The sequence below is a fragment of the Diabrotica virgifera genome, chromosome 7 (assembly GCF_917563875.1).
Source record: "Diabrotica virgifera virgifera chromosome 7, PGI_DIABVI_V3a".
Classification (NCBI taxonomy): Eukaryota; Metazoa; Arthropoda; class Insecta; order Coleoptera; family Chrysomelidae; genus Diabrotica; species Diabrotica virgifera.
The window spans coordinates 156,194-175,037 of NC_065449.1; the positions used below are offsets into that span (position 1 = coordinate 156,194).

Here is an 18,844-nt window from a genome sequence, read left to right on the forward strand (position 1 = left end):
TTAATTTCTGCTAGATTTACTTAGGTCCATTTTTCAGAAGTAAAAATATCTAATAAACGCAATATTGATTAAATAAAAATAAAAAAGGTAAAGTTGGTATGGGATTCGAACCACGATTATCCACGTCCGAAGACCAAAGACCATTTCTCGTCACCACCCGCTCCAACTGTCAACACATATTACTCGATAAAGTGGGATAGTCACGTCGTCGATATTCCCCTAAAATTAAAAAGAGACTACCGACCAAATAGGCTCATTTATCTCTGTCGCAACCGTCACCCATTTTAAGATCGCAGGGCGCAATCTAGAGTATTATATATCTATGGATGTTTCCATAGATATATTATACTCTAGATTGCGCCTTACGATCTTAAAATGGGTGACGGTTGCGACAGAGATAAATGAGCCTATTTGGTCGGTAGTCTCTTTCTAATTCAAGGGGAGTATCGACGACGTCACTATCCTACTCTGTCGTCGAGTATTTTAGATGGTTTGACAGTTCGAGCGGATGGCGACGAGAACTGGTCGTTTGTCTTCGGACGTGGATAATCCTGGTTCGAATCCCATACCAATCTTTACTTTTTTATTTTTAATTTAATCAATATTGCGTTTATTAGATATTATTACATCTCTAAAATAAATCTATGCAAAGAAATATATAACAAATAAGAAAAACTGTGTAGGTACCTATATAGATTTTTAAAAATATAAAAGCCAATGTTATTTTTTTTAATAAGTTAATGGTAGAATACTATAAAGTAATTAAAAATATTCGTAAAAAATTACCAATAATTAATATCAACATAATGTACCATCGATTTATTAATTGAATCGGTCATTTCAAAAATAACACGAGTCACATATTCCTAATTTTACAGAAGAGCAAAGAAAACTTAACTACCTATATAGTCGAAAGATGGATGAAATGGATGACATCAAAATTCAAAGTTATATTGTAGTTTTGTTCCTAATGTTTTTACTGGACTGGTGTCGTTTTTGCACACAACGTTTATCTTAAAGGAGTCTATTCCTCTCAAAAAGTTAGTTTCTCAAAATTGTGGACTTTGCTGTTTTTGAAATGACCGATTCAATTATAAGTAATTAGACATTATTTTTATTTATGAAACTATTGTTACAATTTTTTAAAAAAGTAGAAGCAAAACAAATATTATTCACATCATTCGAATAAGGACGAATTTATATTAATAACGAATGACTTTTATTTTACTATGCAGTTCACAAAATGTATTCCAATATTAACTTACTATACATAGGTACTACATTTAATTTCTGCTAGATTTACTTAGGTCCATTTTTCAGAAGTAAAAATATCTAATAAACGCAATATTGATTAAATAAAAATAAAAAAGGTAAAGTTGGTATGGGATTCGAACCACGATTATCCACGTCCGAAGACCAAAGACCATTTCTCGTCACCACCCGCTCCAACTGTCAACACATATTACTCGATAAAGTGGGATAGTCACGTCGTCGATATTCCCCTAAAATTAAAAAGAGACTACCGACCAAATAGGCTCATTTATCTCTGTCGCAACCGTCACCCATTTTAAGATCGCAGGGCGCAATCTAGAGTATTATATATCTATGGATGTTTCCATAGATATATTATACTCTAGATTGCGCCTTACGATCTTAAAATGGGTGACGGTTGCGACAGAGATAAATGAGCCTATTTGGTCGGTAGTCTCTTTCTAATTCAAGGGGAGTATCGACGACGTCACTATCCTACTCTGTCGTCGAGTATTTTAGATGGTTTGACAGTTCGAGCGGATGGCGACGAGAACTGGTCGTTTGTCTTCGGACGTGGATAATCCTGGTTCGAATCCCATACCAATCTTTACTTTTTTATTTTTAATTTAATCAATATTGCGTTTATTAGATATTATTACATCTCTAAAATAAATCTATGCAAAGAAATATATAACAAATAAGAAAAACTGTGTAGGTACCTATATAGATTTTTAAAAATATAAAAGCCAATGTTATTTTTTTTAATAAGTTAATGGTAGAATACTATAAAGTAATTAAAAATATTCGTAAAAAATTACCAATAATTAATATCAACATAATGTACCATCGATTTATTAATTGAATCGGTCATTTCAAAAATAACACGAGTCACATATTCCTAATTTTACAGAAGAGCAAAGAAAACTTAACTACCTATATAGTCGAAAGATGGATGAAATGGATGACATCAAAATTCAAAGTTATATTGTAGTTTTGTTCCTAATGTTTTTACTGGACTGGTGTCGTTTTTGCACACAACGTTTATCTTAAAGGAGTCTATTCCTCTCAAAAAGTTAGTTTCTCAAAATTGTGGACTTTGCTGTTTTTGAAATGACCGATTCAATTATAAGTAATTAGACATTATTTTTATTTATGAAACTATTGTTACAATTTTTTAAAAAAGTAGAAGCAAAACAAATATTATTCACATCATTCGAATAAGGACGAATTTATATTAATAACGAATGACTTTTATTTTACTATGCAGTTCACAAAATGTATTCCAATATTAACTTACTATACATAGGTACTACATTTAATTTCTGCTAGATTTACTTAGGTCCATTTTTCAGAAGTAAAAATATCTAATAAACGCAATATTGATTAAATAAAAATAAAAAAGGTAAAGTTGGTATGGGATTCGAACCACGATTATCCACGTCCGAAGACCAAAGACCATTTCTCGTCACCACCCGCTCCAACTGTCAACACATATTACTCGATAAAGTGGGATAGTCACGTCGTCGATATTCCCCTAAAATTAAAAAGAGACTACCGACCAAATAGGCTCATTTATCTCTGTCGCAACCGTCACCCATTTTAAGATCGCAGGGCGCAATCTAGAGTATTATATATCTATGGATGTTTCCATAGATATATTATACTCTAGATTGCGCCTTACGATCTTAAAATGGGTGACGGTTGCGACAGAGATAAATGAGCCTATTTGGTCGGTAGTCTCTTTCTAATTCAAGGGGAGTATCGACGACGTCACTATCCTACCCTATCGACGAGTATTTTAGATGATTTGACAGTTCGAGCGGATGGCGACGAGAACTGGTCGTTTGTCTTCGGGCGTGGATAATCCTGGTTCGAATCCCATACCAATCTTTACTTTTTTTATTTTTTATTTAATCAATATTGCGTTTATTAGATATTATTATATCTCTAAAATAAATCTAAGCAAAGAAATATATAACAAATAAGAAAAACTGTGTAGGTACCTATAGATTTTTAAAAATATAAAAGCCAATGTTATTTTTTTAATAAGTTAATGGTACAATAGTATAAAGTAATTGTTAAAAATATTCGTACAAATTACCAATAATTAATATCAACATAATGTACCATCATCGATTTATTAATTGAATCGGTCATTTCAAAAACAACACGAGACACGAGTCACATATTCCTAATTTTACAGAAGAGCAAAGAAAACTACCTATATAGTCGAAAGATGGATGAAATGGATGACATCAAAATTCAGAGTTATATTGTAGTTTTGTTCCTAATGTTTTTACTGGACTGGTGTCGTTTTTGCACACAATGTTTATCTTAAAGGAGTCTATTCCTCTCAAAAAGTTAGTTTCTGAAAATTGTGGACTTTGCTGTTTTTGAAATGACCGATTCAATTATAAGTAATTAGACATTATTTTTATTTATGAAACTATTATTACAATTTTTTAAAAAGGTAGAAGCAATACAAACATTATTCACGTCATTCGAATAAGGCCGAATTTATATTAATAACGAATGACTTATTTTACAAATAATTATGTATTCCAATATTAACTTACTATACATACATTTATTATCTGCTAGATTTAACTTAGGTCCATTTTTCAGATGTAAAAATATCTAATAAACGCAATATTGATTAAATAAAAATAAAAAAGGTAAAGTTGGTATGGGATTCGAACCACGATTATCCATGTCCGAAGACCAAAGACCATTTCTCGTCACCACCCGCTCGAACTGTCAATACATAATACTCGATAAAGTGGGATAGTCACGTCGTCGATATTCCCCTTAAATTAAAAAGAGACTACCGACCAAATAGGCTCATTTATCTCTGTCGCAACCGTCACCCATTTTAAGATCGTAAGGCGCAATCTAGAGTATTATAAATCTATGGATGTTTCATAAACTATAAACTTCAAACTAACTCAAACTTCAAACTATGAACGGCCAATGACGTACGTCATAGGCACGGCACTATCAAGTTTTGAAAGTCAAAATCAAGGATTATTGTACTGTGATGTTTATGTTTTTTTGATAAATACCTTCTTTTGGGCTATTTAAAATTACAGCATAAAAAACAACATTGTTTCTCGATTATTAAAACACAAAACTTTTTTTATTTTTGCATTAAAATCGTTGATTTTTAAAATCTATTGGAAATTTGATAATTTTTGTTTATTCATGAAAATGTGGCAACCCTGTTTGAACTTTGCTGTGTATTTTAGGAGTGACATGTGACATTATTATGACATATGGTGACATAACTCATTCAAAATCCATAAAAAAGTTTCAAAATGAGTTTAGGAGTTCGTAAAATATTTTCAGTAGGTAAGACAAGTAAAATTGATTTATTTCGATGTAATATTAGTTATATTGTATTTTTTGATGTGATGCCTTAGTGCTACTATGATTTTTCATAACATAACCTAAATATTGTACTCAAATTTGAAAACTATTTTAGGCTCAAAATTAGTAAGACCAAGTGTCCAGATTGTTGGTCAAAGATGTTGCTCTAGCGGCTCTAAAGATGGATATTTCTATGTAAACGACAAAGAACCCAGTATGGAGTTTGGGGCTATCACAGGTAAGTTGTCAAAATATATTGGTCAAGTCAATGGGTGCGTTCGGACGACCATAGCGGCTGACTGTCAGCAGAAATCGGCTGAGTGGTTGTATCCAGCCGTGATAGGGAAAGCTTAGTAAATCTCTCAGCGGCTGCCTTCCAGCGGTGACGTCTGACAGCTACTGCTGGCTCAGCTGTCCAGCCGCTGTGGTCGTCCGAACGCACCCATTGGGTGCATTCCGATGACCACAGCGGCTGGAGAGTTGAGTAAGTGATAGCTGTCAGACGACACCGCTGAGAGATTTACTTATTATTACGATTAGCGCTTAGCGCAACCACTTAGATGCTTTCTGCTGACAGTCAGCTGCTGTGGTTGTCCAAATACACCCAGTGAGAGAATACTGGTCAGCTAGAAACTCTGATAAGCCGGCCTCCGATAACCCGGCTAACCCGGACTGATTTTCAGGTAAACATTGCAACAGTAAAAATGTAAAGGCTGTATGACACTATACATTTTCTTGTATCATTTCTAATATCGTTTCTGATATGTCAAAAAAATGCATAGTGTCATACACAGATACAAGAAACAATATCAGAAACGATACAAGAATTTGAGTCAGACACAGATTCTTGTACAAGAACTGCGCCAATTTCTGCGCAAAGAGCAAAAACGTAAAACCTGCTGGTAAAACATCTAAAATGTCATAATTACTTACGCATAATGGCGGCTGAAATGAAAATGGGATAATGTATTGATGAATTAATTTGTGTTTTTGTAGGTATTATTTATAAATCTTTTATTGATACTTAATATACCGTTTGGTATGGACTACTGTTCTACTAATAACCATATATAATATTTAACTCCTAGTAAAGTTCAAACTATAAGACCCGTTTGCCATTATACTAATTTCAGTACTGATTTTAGTACTAAAAATATTGGTTAGTTGCGCGAGTCGATTTAGTATGAAAAATGTCAGTTTGTGCCAAGTTTGTGTTTGCAACTATCCGAATTGTAATCAGCATATAGGCATGTGCTCTACTAAATTTACATGAGCTTTACTAATCGATATTGCAAGTTGCAAGCCATTAACTTATTAACAATAAAAGATGGGAAGAAGTATTTTTGCAAAATTGGCAAACTTGGCTTTTATTTCTGCCACAGATATATTCACACCTAGTTTAGCTAATTCTGCCTTTATTTCTTCCAAGGCTTTAATTCGTGCGTTCCTATTCTTATAGAGAGGGTGCTTTGGCACATACAAACATTGATTCGATTTGTACAACTCTATTAATTTATTTATTTATTTATTTATTATTATACGGGATAACCCCATTAACAGAAAAATTACAGTTAAATATTAATACATTTCCAAAAGGTAATACTAAATTCAATGTGTTAAATATGACTTAATTAATCTAAAAAAATAGAGAATTAGAAAAGTATAAAAACACTGAAAAATTTCATATGTCACGAAAATTAATATACAGCGTGTCTACTTGAGTTGGAAACATAATGGGAAACTTTTTTATTATTATTTTACGAAAAAAAGTTATTCTTTATAAAAAGTTCTGCATGCCCCAAAACCTAAGATTCAATCATCAGATATCAAATTTTCTGAATATTATACGAGGTATGTCAAAAAATATGAACTTCGTTCAAGAGTAAAGTACCTTTATTTCTCTCAATATCGAAAATGCTTATTCTGAAAAGTTGTTTGGAAATAAAAACTAAGCTCAAATATGCAATTACATGCTTCTAATTGGAAAAAAATATTTTCCAAATTTTTCTCAAATTTATTGATACTAACTTCGTTTTGATTCATTACACATACGATAACTCTTTTATTATTACTTTTACGAAAAAAGGTATTCTTTATAAAAAGCTCTGTAGGTCATAAGGCCGAAGATGCAACCAACAGATATCATCACATTTTATTAATTTTATACGAGTTATGTCAAAAAATATGAATTTCACTCAAGAGTAAAGTACCTTTATTTTTCACAATATTGAAAACAGTTATTAAAAAAGTTGTTTAGAACTAAAAACTATGTGTCAATATGCAATTACATCCTTCTAATTGAAATACTGTGAAATATAAAGGTGCTATAATATTGAGCGAATTTCATATTTTTTGACACACCTCGTATAAAATTAATAAAAGTTGATATATCATGGTTGTGTCTTAGATTTTAGACCATGCAAAGCTTTTTACGAAGAATAACTTTTTTTCGTAAAATGAATAATAAACGAGTTATCATATTTGTAATAATTAAAAACAATGTTGGGTATCCTTAAATTTGAGAAAAATTTTTTTTTCAATAAGAAGCATGTAATTGCATATTTGATCTTAGTTTTTAATTCCAAACAACTTTTTATCATAAGAATTTTCGATATTGAGAGAAATAAAGGTACTTTACCCTTGACCGAAATTCATATTTTTTGACATACCTCGTATAATATTCAGAAAATTTGATATCTGATGATTGGATCTTAGGTTTTGGGGCATGCAGAACTTTTTATAAAGAATAACTTTTTTTCGTAAAATTAATAATAAAAAAGTTTCCCATATGTTTCCAACTCAAGTAGACACGCTGTATAACATAAATATTGACTACAAAAAAAATATACAACATACAAACATAACACTTAAGAGTATAAAAATAACATCACAGAGCAAGAGATCTTTTTAATTGATTTAGAGTTATATTAAATAAATCAAGTTCGTAATTATTTAACAATCCCATATACCTATCAAGTGGGTTGTGAACGCCATACAATGTTCTATGGAAAGGTATTTTAAACATATTATGATAACGGAGAGCTTGATAAGGAACATTAAAATTAATCTGACTTAAAAGATTGGGAGAATCTATAAGTCCATTTATGATCCTAAAAATGAAAACAGCACCTGCTATGTCACGGCGTACCTTAAGTGGAGGTAGGGACAACTGTTGTTCAAGAAAAGAATAATCGTGATTGACAATGATAGTTTGTGTATAGTAAGCACATGATCTCAAGAATCTATGTTGTATTCTCTCGATAGTATCAATATGAGTCTGGAAATAGGGTGACCAAACCACAGAACTGTACTCCAAGAGGGACCTTACTAAACTACAGTAAACAAGCCTAGTAGATTCAATAGAGAAGAATTTGCAATTTCTTGTAACAAATCCCAAAAGTTTAGATGCCTTCACAGATACAGCATTTATATGCTCCACAAAAGAAAGCTTCTTTCTCATCCAAAACCACACCCAAATCCCTAACGGAAGATACATATTCAAGTGGCTGATTATTAATGATGTAACCTGATTCAATTCTACTGACTTTCCGAAAAAAGCTTATAAAACAGCATTTCCTGGCATTCAAGAAAAGTTTGTTTCGAACACACCACTCCTGCAGTCTATCAAGATCCTCCTGCAACAACGCCTGGTCCAACAAACCATCCACAGGTCTCCAGAATTTCAGATCATCAGCTAGCATTAAGCATTTACTATTCAAAAAGCAATTATTTATATCATTAACAAAGATGATAAAAAGAAGCGGAGAAGTATGGCCACCCTGAGCAACTCCGGAGCTTACTGTAATAATGTCAGATAAATAGCTACCAATCTTCACTCGTTGAGTACGCCCCGATGAGGAGTTCTTAATCCACTCGACAAAGTTAACATCAAAACCCACAGACACCAGCTTTTCCAAGAGTATCTGGTGATCAACACGATCAAACGCTTTCGAAAAATCCGTGTATATGGCATCTATCTGTTTACGATCCTCCATTTGACACAACAAGTCAGACCTTTTTATGCGAAAGCCATGCTGCGAATCGGAAATTAATCCGTTACACAACCAAGAAAGCTGCTTGGCCACCAGGCTGTCAAAAAGCTTGGGTATTGCAGACTGAATGCATATGCTGCGATAATTTTCAATGTTATCCTTTTGCCCATTTTTATATACAGGTATAACGTAGCTCTCCTTCCAAGCAGCCGGAAACATAGATGTCGCTAAAGACCTGTTAAACAGTAAATGCAAAGGTATGACTAGAGTACAGACACACTTTTTCAAAAGATAATTAGGCACACCATCATGACCAGCTGACAGCTTATTGGGAAGATCACTTATACTGTCAAAAATTTCAATTATGGATATCGCAGCAGGTCTAATACATGTACTTACATTGCTACCCTCAGGGTAGCAGGGCACCCGGAGCTGACCATTATTAGGCAAGTAAACAGTTTGAAAGAACTTCTTGAATAAATTTGCTATATCTTGACCGTTAGATGCTGATTGGTCTAAATAAAATAAAGAGCTCGGTAAGCTATGAGTAGATCGCTTGTCATTAATGAACTTCCAAAATGATTTAGGGTTATTTTTTAAGCTAATGTCTACTCCACCCATATAGCCACTAAAGTATGTATCAGACAAACGCTTACACTCAGCCCTAAGGCGAGAAAACCTAACATATTCAGCATCAGACTGACTCCTCATGTACATAGAGTGGGCACGTTTTTTCTCCTGCGTTAAATACCTGAGTTCGTGGGAAAACCATTTAGGGAAGGTAGATGTTCTGAATCTTTTTAATGGTACAAACAATGCTATCCCCGTCAACAGAACATCATAGAACAAACCCACAGAATTATCAACACCCTCAACCAGACAGTTCTGCCAATCCATGGATGCAAGGAAGTTATTGAGTTCAGCGTAGTTTCCATTTACAAAATCATAAAAAAATTCATCATATTTTAAATTGATCATATTAATTAATTCATCATATTAATTATATTAATGTTTCAATCTGCCTTTGGCTCCACATGTTGAAAGTTGAAATCACTATATTATGTACCTATAAACAAAACAAAAGTACCTAGTATATACTAGTATATACAATATAACCTCACTTTTTAATATTGTGTCAATTTTAGTACAAGAAATTAGAACATGTTTTAATTTTTAGTACTAAATCGGCGCGCGCATCTAATTTGTAGATACAATATTTTTAGTACTAATTTCAGTACTAAATTTAGCATAGTGGCAAGCGGACCTTTTAGGTTTCATGGTGCATAATTTTTTAATAGACGAAAATACAATAGTTCCTAATTTGGATCAAACTGAAGACAATTCTAATGCAAATATTTTAGCACAAATATCAAAACAAAATAAAAACACAAATAGTCAACGTAAAATTCTGGTTAACATTAAAATGTTAATTATATAAAAGTTTATAAATTTTATAAAATATTTAAAATCAGCTGTGTCTGTAGATGCAGTACTACCATAACGTGACACAGGGTGACAAACAAAATTTCGACCAATCACGTGCCGAATTTCATACAATTTTCGATACAAGAACTTGCATAGTGTCATACAGGGCACAAATGTACGTACAAGAAATGATACAAGAAAATTTATACAAGAAACGATATCAGAAACGATATTAGAAATGATACAAGAAAATGCATAGTGTCATACAGCCTTAATATTTACACAACCGAAACTGTCTGAATTTTTTACCAATATAAGTTTCTCTGGCTATCCCGGATTGGCCGCAGTCCTGATTAATCTGGCTTATCGAGGTTCCACTGTTAATGTATTATATTAAGGGCCAATGAAAATATATTGTTACTTCCAGTTGCTTTTAACCTGAGTTAGTTAAATCCAACAGTTAGATGTTACACCTATTTTTTTTTTCCCTGGAAGCCGTCTGTTGTGAACCGGTTGTACTGCAGCCACTTGGCTTATTGTACATCTTCCATTGTTTATGAAACCCATTCCAGAATTCTGGAACCCTGTACTAGCTTGTACAGGTCTAGTGGGTGGGTGCCATATAAATTTGGAGTCATTTCGATGTCTCCGAAAAGTGTTTGCCGCCTCCGATCCAATGCCTCACAGTCATGCAAGATATGGTTGACTGTTTCAGGTTCTCTGTTACAGAGTCTGCAGCTCAAGTCTCCATGAAACAGCCCCATTGTATGTAGGTGACCCTTAACTGGCGCATGTCCAGTGAGGAAACCTGTTATGACTCTGAGCTGATTCCTGCTTGTTTTCAGCAGTAACTCAGCTCTACTAGCACATGTCCGTCCGATATACATCTTGCCATGTGTTTGACCGGGTACACTCTCCCAGTGTGAGTTGTGTTGGCTTCGGATCCAGGCTTTTTTTCGTTCGCGGACGGTGCTTTTTGGCACTCCCACGGCCGGCTCTGGACCCAGGTATTTTGTAGCTGATGCTCTCTTGGCAAGTGCATCAGCTCTTTCATTGCCGTATATGCCCCGATGACCTGGAACCCATACCAGTATAACACTGTTATGTTGTGCCAGTCTATCAAGTTCTTGTCGACATTCCAACACCAGCCTAGAGTTCACCTTAGGGCTTATAAGAGCCCCAATGGCTGCTTGGCTATCTGTGCATATGTTAACCCGCTGCAGTTCGAATGCCCTTAGGTTGTTTTCTCTTGCACACTGCAAAAATCTCTGCCTGAAATACGGAGGTACATTCCCCCAGTGGAATAGAAATGTTGAAATTTCCACCACTATAGAATATTCCTGCGCCCGAACCGTCTGCAGTTTTAGACCCGTCCGTATACCAGGTGCAACCCTGCAGTCTGTGTCGAGAGTTTCCTCTGTCCCATTCGTCTCGTGGGCAAATGTCCACTTGAAAAGGTACTTCAGGCATATATCTTGATGTCATATGGTCAGAAATCATCATCCATTCGGCATCATTAATTTCATTCGTTATTTTACTATGTCCTGATTTAACTGGTACGTTGCTCAGGTTTTCTCGCAGTCTATAATAGCCCATTCTCGCCTCACCTCTTGTTATATGTAAAGGAGGGAGATCCAGTAGTGCCTCCATAGCTGCCGTAGGTGTGCCCCTCATAGCCCCCGTGATCCCGAGACAAGCAAGTCTTTGCACCTTGATGATGGCACTTTTCTGCTGCACTTTTGGCCACCATACCACTGATGCATATGTAATTGTTACACCTATAATATCTTGGCCAATAATCTCACTGAGGAATGGCACACAAATGAACAGAAACAAATAGAGTAAACTGTTGCCTGTATAGCGTAGTGAATCGAATTGTACCTTTTGTAATGAGCTAGTTTAATAGGGATCAATGAAATTAACTTTTTGTTCATCAAATATCAACAATAGAAAATGTTATGATGAAGAGAACATGATACATTCCATAGTATTCATATAGTGGTGTTGGGAAATGCAAATCAATGATTTAAAGATTGACTGCAATGATGTATATGCTGGCAACTTCATATCAACTGTTAACACTTTGACTGCCGTGTCTATTCCTGACCCGTGTTGAGCTGCCCCCCCACTTGCAAAAATCAAAAAACAAATAGCCCTGATTTGAGCTATTTATGAGCTTTCATATTCCGCAAACTAAAATTTTTGAGCTCGTTCCACTGAGCAGGAATTTAATACTTTAGTGGGGGGGGGGGGGGGGGCTGAGTCTGCCCCCGCCCCTACTACTTAAATTAGGAATATTGAATCGGTTTTTGCGGCAGAATTACGAGCTATTTATGAGCTCTTGAAATTATATAGTTTCGATTTTTGAGCTCATCCCCTTCACCCCTAAACAACCCTTTAATTGATTTAACTTAAGAGAAAAATGCTGAGAAAACTTAAAATATATCGTATTGAGGATATAATTCCTATAGCTTATATACTCTAAGAATAAACTATTAAATCACGGGCATTTCGATGATTGAGCTACAACCCCTTCGCAAGAAAACCACCCTATCTTCCCGGCTTAAGAGAAAGTTGTACTTAAAATGCATTAAATTAATTATTTGGCGACTACATATCATTTAACAATTTATAAACTTCCAAATTACGCGCATTTAGATCAGTAAATTGCAATTTATTTTGTATAGTGCAGTCACTGAAGGTAAAAATCAACGATTACCTTCAATTTCGGTGAACCTTCATTGATTTTCACGAAAATTGGTCAGTGGTTAGAGGATACCTCAAGAAACAAAGGTGACATGGTGCCACCTTGCGCCTGTTCCCTGAGGGTGGATACCGCCCCTTCTCGGGGGTGAAAATTATTTTATAAAAAATAACTGCACAAATCAATAAAAAACAAATTAAAAGCAAAATTTATTATATAAAGTTATTAAAATAAGTCAATACTTTTTAAGTTACTAAAGATCATAAAGATTTTAATTATTCGTGAAAAAAAATGCATGTTTTGAAGCGGTTTTTCGTAAATTACTGAAAAACTGAAAGTTTTTACAAAAAAGTTCATAGTAGTTTAATTCGTATAGCTTATATTCTAAGAATAAACTCTTAAATCACGCCCCTTTCGATTATAGAGCTATAACCCCTTCGCAAGAAAACCATCCCATATTCCCGGCTTAAGAGAGAGATGTACTTAAAATAATTTAAATTAATTATTTGGCGACTACATATCGTTTAATAATTTATGAGCTCGCAAAATATACGCATTTCAATTATTGAATTGCCATTTTCTTTCTATAGTGCAGTCACTGAAGGTAAAAATCAACTATGACCTTCGATTTCGGTAAATCTCAATTCATTTTCACGAATTGACAATAACAACTTGCGGTTTTAGCCTGGGTATATGTCACCCCTTCTCAGGGGTGAAAATTACTTTATTAAAAATAACCCCACAAATCGAGAGAGTGACAAATTGTAAGCAAAATTTGTTATATAATGTTATTAATAAATCAATACTTTTTGAGTTATTAAAGATCAAATATTTTAATTTTTGTGAAAGAAAATGCATGTTTTAAAGCGATTTTTCATAAATAACTCAAAAACTGTAAGTTTTTACAAAAAAGTTTTCATTATTAAAATTGAAGCTAATAAAAAATATAATAAATTGCTTACTTGAAAAACCCTTTAATGTTAATTTAAAGTAAGTTATTGGTAATTAAATGTATATTTTTTTCTGTGACTGTTCAAATCTAAGGATTCAAGCTTAAATAACGGGAAAGAGATGCATTTTATAACACTTAGGTACTAAATACTTGTCAAAGTACTTAGAAATACCTATAAAAAATGAGCTCCAGAAAAAGTTGATAGCATCAAAATCCGCTCACCAATTTTCGTGAAAATGAATGGAGATTTACCGAAATTGAAGGTCATAGTTGATTTTTACCTTCAGTGACTGCACTATAGAAAGAAATTGGCAATTAAATAATTGAGATGCGTATATTTTGCGAGCTCATAAATTATTAAACGATATCTAGTCGCCAAATAATTAATTTAAATTATTTTAAGTACAACTCTCTCTTAAGCCGGGAATATGGGATGGTTTTCTTGCGAAGGGGTTGTAGCTCAATAACCGAAAGGCGCGTGATTTAAGAGTTTTATTCTTAGAATATAAGCTATACGAATTAAACTACTATTAACTTTTTTTGTAAAAACTTACAATTTTTCAGTGATTTACGAAAAACCGCTTCAAAACATGCATTTTTTTCACGAATAATTAAAATTTTTGATCTTTAATAACTTAAAAAGTATTGACTTATTTTAATAACTTTATATAATAAATTTTGCTTATAATTTGTTCTTTTATAGATTTGTGCAGTTATTTTTTATAAAATAATTTTCACCCCCGAGAAGGGGCGGTATCCACCCTCAGGGTAAAGGCGCAAGGTGGTACCATGTCACCTTTGTTTCTTGAGATATCCTCTAACCACTGACCAATTTTCGTGAAAATCGATGAAGGTTCACCGAAATTGAAGGTAATCGTTGATTTTTACCTTCAGTGACTGCACTATACAAAATAAATTGCAATTTACTGATCTAACTGCGCGTAATTTGGAAGCTTATAAATTATTAAATGATATGTAGTCGCCAAATAATTAATTTAATGCATTTAAGTACAACTTTCTCTTAAGCCGGGAAGATAGGGTGGTTTTCTTGCGAAGGGGTTGTAGCGCAATAATCGAAATGCACGTGATTTAATAGTTTATTCTTAGAGTATATAAGCTATAGGAATTATATCCGCAATACGATATATTTTAAGTTTTCTCAGCATTTTTCTCTTAAGTTAAATCAATTAAAGGGTTGTTTAGGGGTGAAGGGGATGAGCTCAAAAATCAAAACTATATAATTTCAAGAGCTCATAAATAGCTCGTAATTCTGCCGCAAAAACCGATTCAATATTCCTATTTTTAAGTAGTGGGAACTACTTCCACTAAAGTTTTAAATTCCTGCTCAGTGGAACGAGCTCAAAATTTTTAGTTTGCGGAATATTAAAGCTCATAAATACCTCATAAATCAGGGCTATTTGTTTTTTAATTTTTGCAAGTGGGGGGGGGGGCAGCTCAACACGGGTCTATTCCTGAATATACACAGTGGCAGAGCTCAAACCGTCACATATATATTTACATACGGACAGTCAAAAAAGACTGTTTGACCATGTGTATTCATACATACATGTCAAACTACAAAAAACATGTTTTTCCTTTCTTTTCTGTTGAAAAGTATGTCTTGGCATGTTTTTTTCAAAGTAAATAGAGAGAGAGAGAAAGCAGAGACAGTGTGTTTTTAGGTTCGAATTTTTAATGAAATGGCTGGTCAATATTACCTATGTAACCAATTTTACATAGTTTGATTGCAATACATTTTAATGCATTTTAGATCGTGCTGCCCAAACAATGTTCTTTACTGAATTATTCAGAGGATTTGGTGTTACTTTGGCTCACATTTTCAAAGAACCAGCAACTATAAACTATCCCTTTGAAAAGGGACCTCTCAGTCCTAGATTCAGAGGTGAGCATGCCTTGAGAAGGTACCCCTCTGGTGAAGAACGTTGCATCGCCTGCAAGTTGTGTGAGGCCATCTGTCCTGCCCAGGTAAGATAGCATCAGATGATAACTACAGTGGATTTTAAAATATCAACTTTTATTTGTTCATACATAGTGATTTTAAAATTGTAAATACTTATTCATACTACCTTATTTTTGAAGTTATACTTCTTTAGGCGCGATTGAGGGTGAAATTTTATTAATCTGCGCGCATGCGCACACAGACAGTATGGAGTTCGTTACTAAATGTTTTAATTTATGTATGTATCAGTCCAGAAAAGGTATGGAAAGAATATATTAGTGTTTTTAAATATATTTTTCTACAAACGTGTTAAAAATGCAATTTATAGCACTCCATAGGAGCGTTAAAAATGCTACTTTAAAGCACCAGTTCTTTAAAATTTTTAAGGCACTGCAGTTAAAAGTGAATTGTCAAATTGTGAAACGTCAAAATATTTATATTTCATTTAACATTGATATTAATAATACAACTTGCGCAATTTGAAAAAGGTGGTTTAAAAGGTTTTTTAAAATTTAATTTAAACTGTATTATTGCTTTTTTAACACGTTTGTAGAAAAAAACTATTAAAATTTGTAGAATATACAAAAATAAAAGTAGATTCTGATGTTATTCTATAGTTGTTATGATTTGCGTATTGACAGTATAAGCAGTTTTGATGTAATGTCAAGAAAAATATAAAAATAGAATGTCAGTCAAGTTCAAGTAAAAGTTTTTGTAGGTATTGTCCTGTAATTGAGAATGAATAAATTATAATTGTTGATATATAAGACGTTTGTAGAAAAAATATTGTATGATATACGTGTCAAAAAGTACATTTTTAAGGCACTCATGTGAATTGCAGAATGAGCGAAGCGAATCTTTCACACGAAACTTTCAAATACGTGCCTTAAAATTGTACTTTTAACATTTATATCATAAATAACTATTATAATTTTTGTGTATTTGAACTTGTCTACCTCGGGAATAAGATAATAAGTAATATTTAAAGTATTGTATAATCAACTTCGTCTGTTTGTCACTGTGTCTGAGAAATCTTATAGCCCGGATAAAGAAAAGGGTATAGCTCAGTGGTAGAGCGTTGGATTGGAGATTAAGAGGTCCCCGGTTCGAATCCTGGTGTTTTCTATTTTTTTTTAAATTTTCGGTATTGTTTTAATAAAAATTTTTGGAAAGTAGTAAGTAAAAATTAATTTAATCTTTAAATAAAATACAAATAAACTGTCCGAAAGTATATTTATTTCATTGAAATCATATTTAGAAGTATAACTTCTTACGTGCGTACAAAGTACACACACACATTCTTTTTTTATGAAGGAATGTATTACTTATTCATACTACCTTATTTTTTATGAAGGAATGTATGCTTTAAGGCTGGTATTTTATAAAGGTAGATACATTATTATCAAAAAACTCTAACATCGAAGTAAAAAACTTCTAAGTACCTAGTAGGTATAATTTAGTTAAAAACCATAAAAATCCAAATAATGGATTACATAAATATGTTCAGAACGAATGTTTTCGGACATATCACTCCATCATCAGTGAACTCATGTATTTGCAAGATAGCCCCAAAACCAAACAATGAGACTTCAGTTGATCAAGATGGTTGCTCGAGATTTTGGGTAGGGTTTCGTAATGTTCCTGGAAAGTATCCGCTAACATCGGCTTCAAGCCTTTATAATTTTACGATTTAAGAATGTAAATTGAATTATACGTATAACCATTGTTTGGTTTTGGGACTATCTTGCAAGTACATGAGTTCACTGATGATGGACTGATAAGTCTGAACATATTATGTAATCTATTAGGATTTTTGTGGTTTTTAATTAAATTATACCTACTACTTAGAAGTTTTTTACTTCGATGTTAGTTTTTTAACTACATGGTATACAGCCAAGGCCCGGGAACTTTCCTGTTTTAGTATTATTATCAGAGTTTATATGCTTTGTCCCAGAATTGCTGATCTGGATGTTTCTCTATAACTGTGGCAGACACTTTCAAAGGCAGTATAGGTGAGGATGTTAGTGTCACCCCAGACACACTAAACATTTTATTACTGATTTGGACCAACGATAGAAGCTAGCATACTCACAGCAGCTACATATAGTGCAGATACTTGAAGAAGTGATTGAGAGGAATGATTGGCAGTTGCAGAACAGCAAGAATATACAATTCAGAAACATTGTACATAAAACCTGATAATAATGTATCTTGACAACCTATTTTTTGTTTAAGGCAATCACAATTGAAGCAGAAGAACGCGCAGATGGCTCTAGAAGAACCACTAGGTATGATATTGACATGACAAAATGTATTTACTGTGGTTTTTGCCAAGAGGCTTGTCCAGTCGATGCTATAGTAGAAGGTCCCAACTTTGAGTTCTCTACTGAGACTCATGAAGAACTTCTCTATAATAAAGAAAAGTTATTAAACAATGGCGACAAATGGGAGTCTGAAATAGCCAGTAATATTCATGCTGACCATTTATATCGTTGAAAATATATAGAAAATTGTAAAAAGTTGTAGAATATATCTTATTAACTAAAATGTTTTATTTATTAGTAAATACATATATACTACATTCGCTCTCGCGAGATTTTTTTTGACACATTAGGAATAGGGAACATACAACACAAAAATTCCTACCTTACACAATTAACTGCTAAAATCAACTCAGATCAACTTAAGGCCGGTTGTTCGAACGCTAATCAACAATGATCACTATCAAATATTTAATTACTGTCAAAACTGTCAATGTCAACTTTGGTTGGGTTGCTGAAAACATAATTGATTATAATTATGAGATTAGTTAATCAATTAACATAACAATTATTAGTGGCACAGGACCAACAAACATGGAAGGCAATAATAGTAAACGAGGCAAAGACTCACGAAGCATTAATATTCTAAGGCAGGTCGCACATCAAAGAAACATGAAACGTAAATCACGTTTCATGGAAATAAAACACTGCTAAACAAATAGACGTCCTGCCATTTATGAAACTCCGAAAATAAAAATGTTTTATGAGCATGAATCACACTCGTTTCATTGGTAGGCGAACTTCAAGATCTGTTTACCTGTGTTTTATTTTCATGAAACGTGTTTTACGTTTCATGTTTCTTTGGTGTGCGGCTTGCCTAAGGGGGATGCTATTGTATTTACTTGTACATAAGTGTATGTTTGTGGTATTTGT

The 18,844-nt window shown here is 33.4% G+C and overlaps 1 protein-coding gene and 1 long non-coding RNA gene across 3 annotated transcripts; both read left to right on the forward strand.

The window, feature by feature from the left end:
* The first annotated feature begins 336 nt into the window (after positions 1-336).
* On the forward strand, positions 337-3,599 carry LOC126888009 (uncharacterized). 2 transcript variants are annotated; one of them, XR_007699343.1, is made up of 2 exons: positions 337-683; positions 3,251-3,599. It is a non-coding gene; the product is annotated as an uncharacterized LOC126888009 (long non-coding RNA). The 2 variants fall into 2 exon arrangements; XR_007699342.1 differs by lacking the exon at positions 337-683 and adding an exon at positions 1,620-1,966.
* Positions 3,600-4,496: 897 nt separating this feature from the next.
* LOC114328448 (NADH dehydrogenase (ubiquinone) 23 kDa subunit) lies at positions 4,497-18,197 on the forward strand. The gene is made up of 4 exons (XM_028277302.2): positions 4,497-4,599; positions 4,733-4,855; positions 15,462-15,676; positions 17,886-18,197. Exons 1-4 carry the CDS (start codon positions 4,566-4,568, stop codon positions 18,144-18,146), a joined length of 633 nt encoding a protein of 210 aa, XP_028133103.1. The 5' UTR covers positions 4,497-4,565; the 3' UTR covers positions 18,147-18,197.
* The last annotated feature ends 647 nt before the right edge of the window (positions 18,198-18,844 follow it).

What these genes read in the sequence shown, in the direction of transcription:
- LOC114328448 (XM_028277302.2), top strand. Translation starts at nt 4,566, where the DNA reads ATGAGTTTAGGAGTTCGTAAAATATTTTCAGTAG. An exon ending in TCGTAAAATATTTTCAGTAG is followed by an intron (nt 4,600 to 4,732) that starts GTAAGACAAGTA and finishes AAACTATTTTAG; the next exon opens with GCTCAAAATTAGTAAGACCA. An exon ending in AGGCCATCTGTCCTGCCCAG is followed by an intron (nt 15,677 to 17,885) that starts GTAAGATAGCAT and finishes TTTTTGTTTAAG; the next exon opens with GCAATCACAATTGAAGCAGA.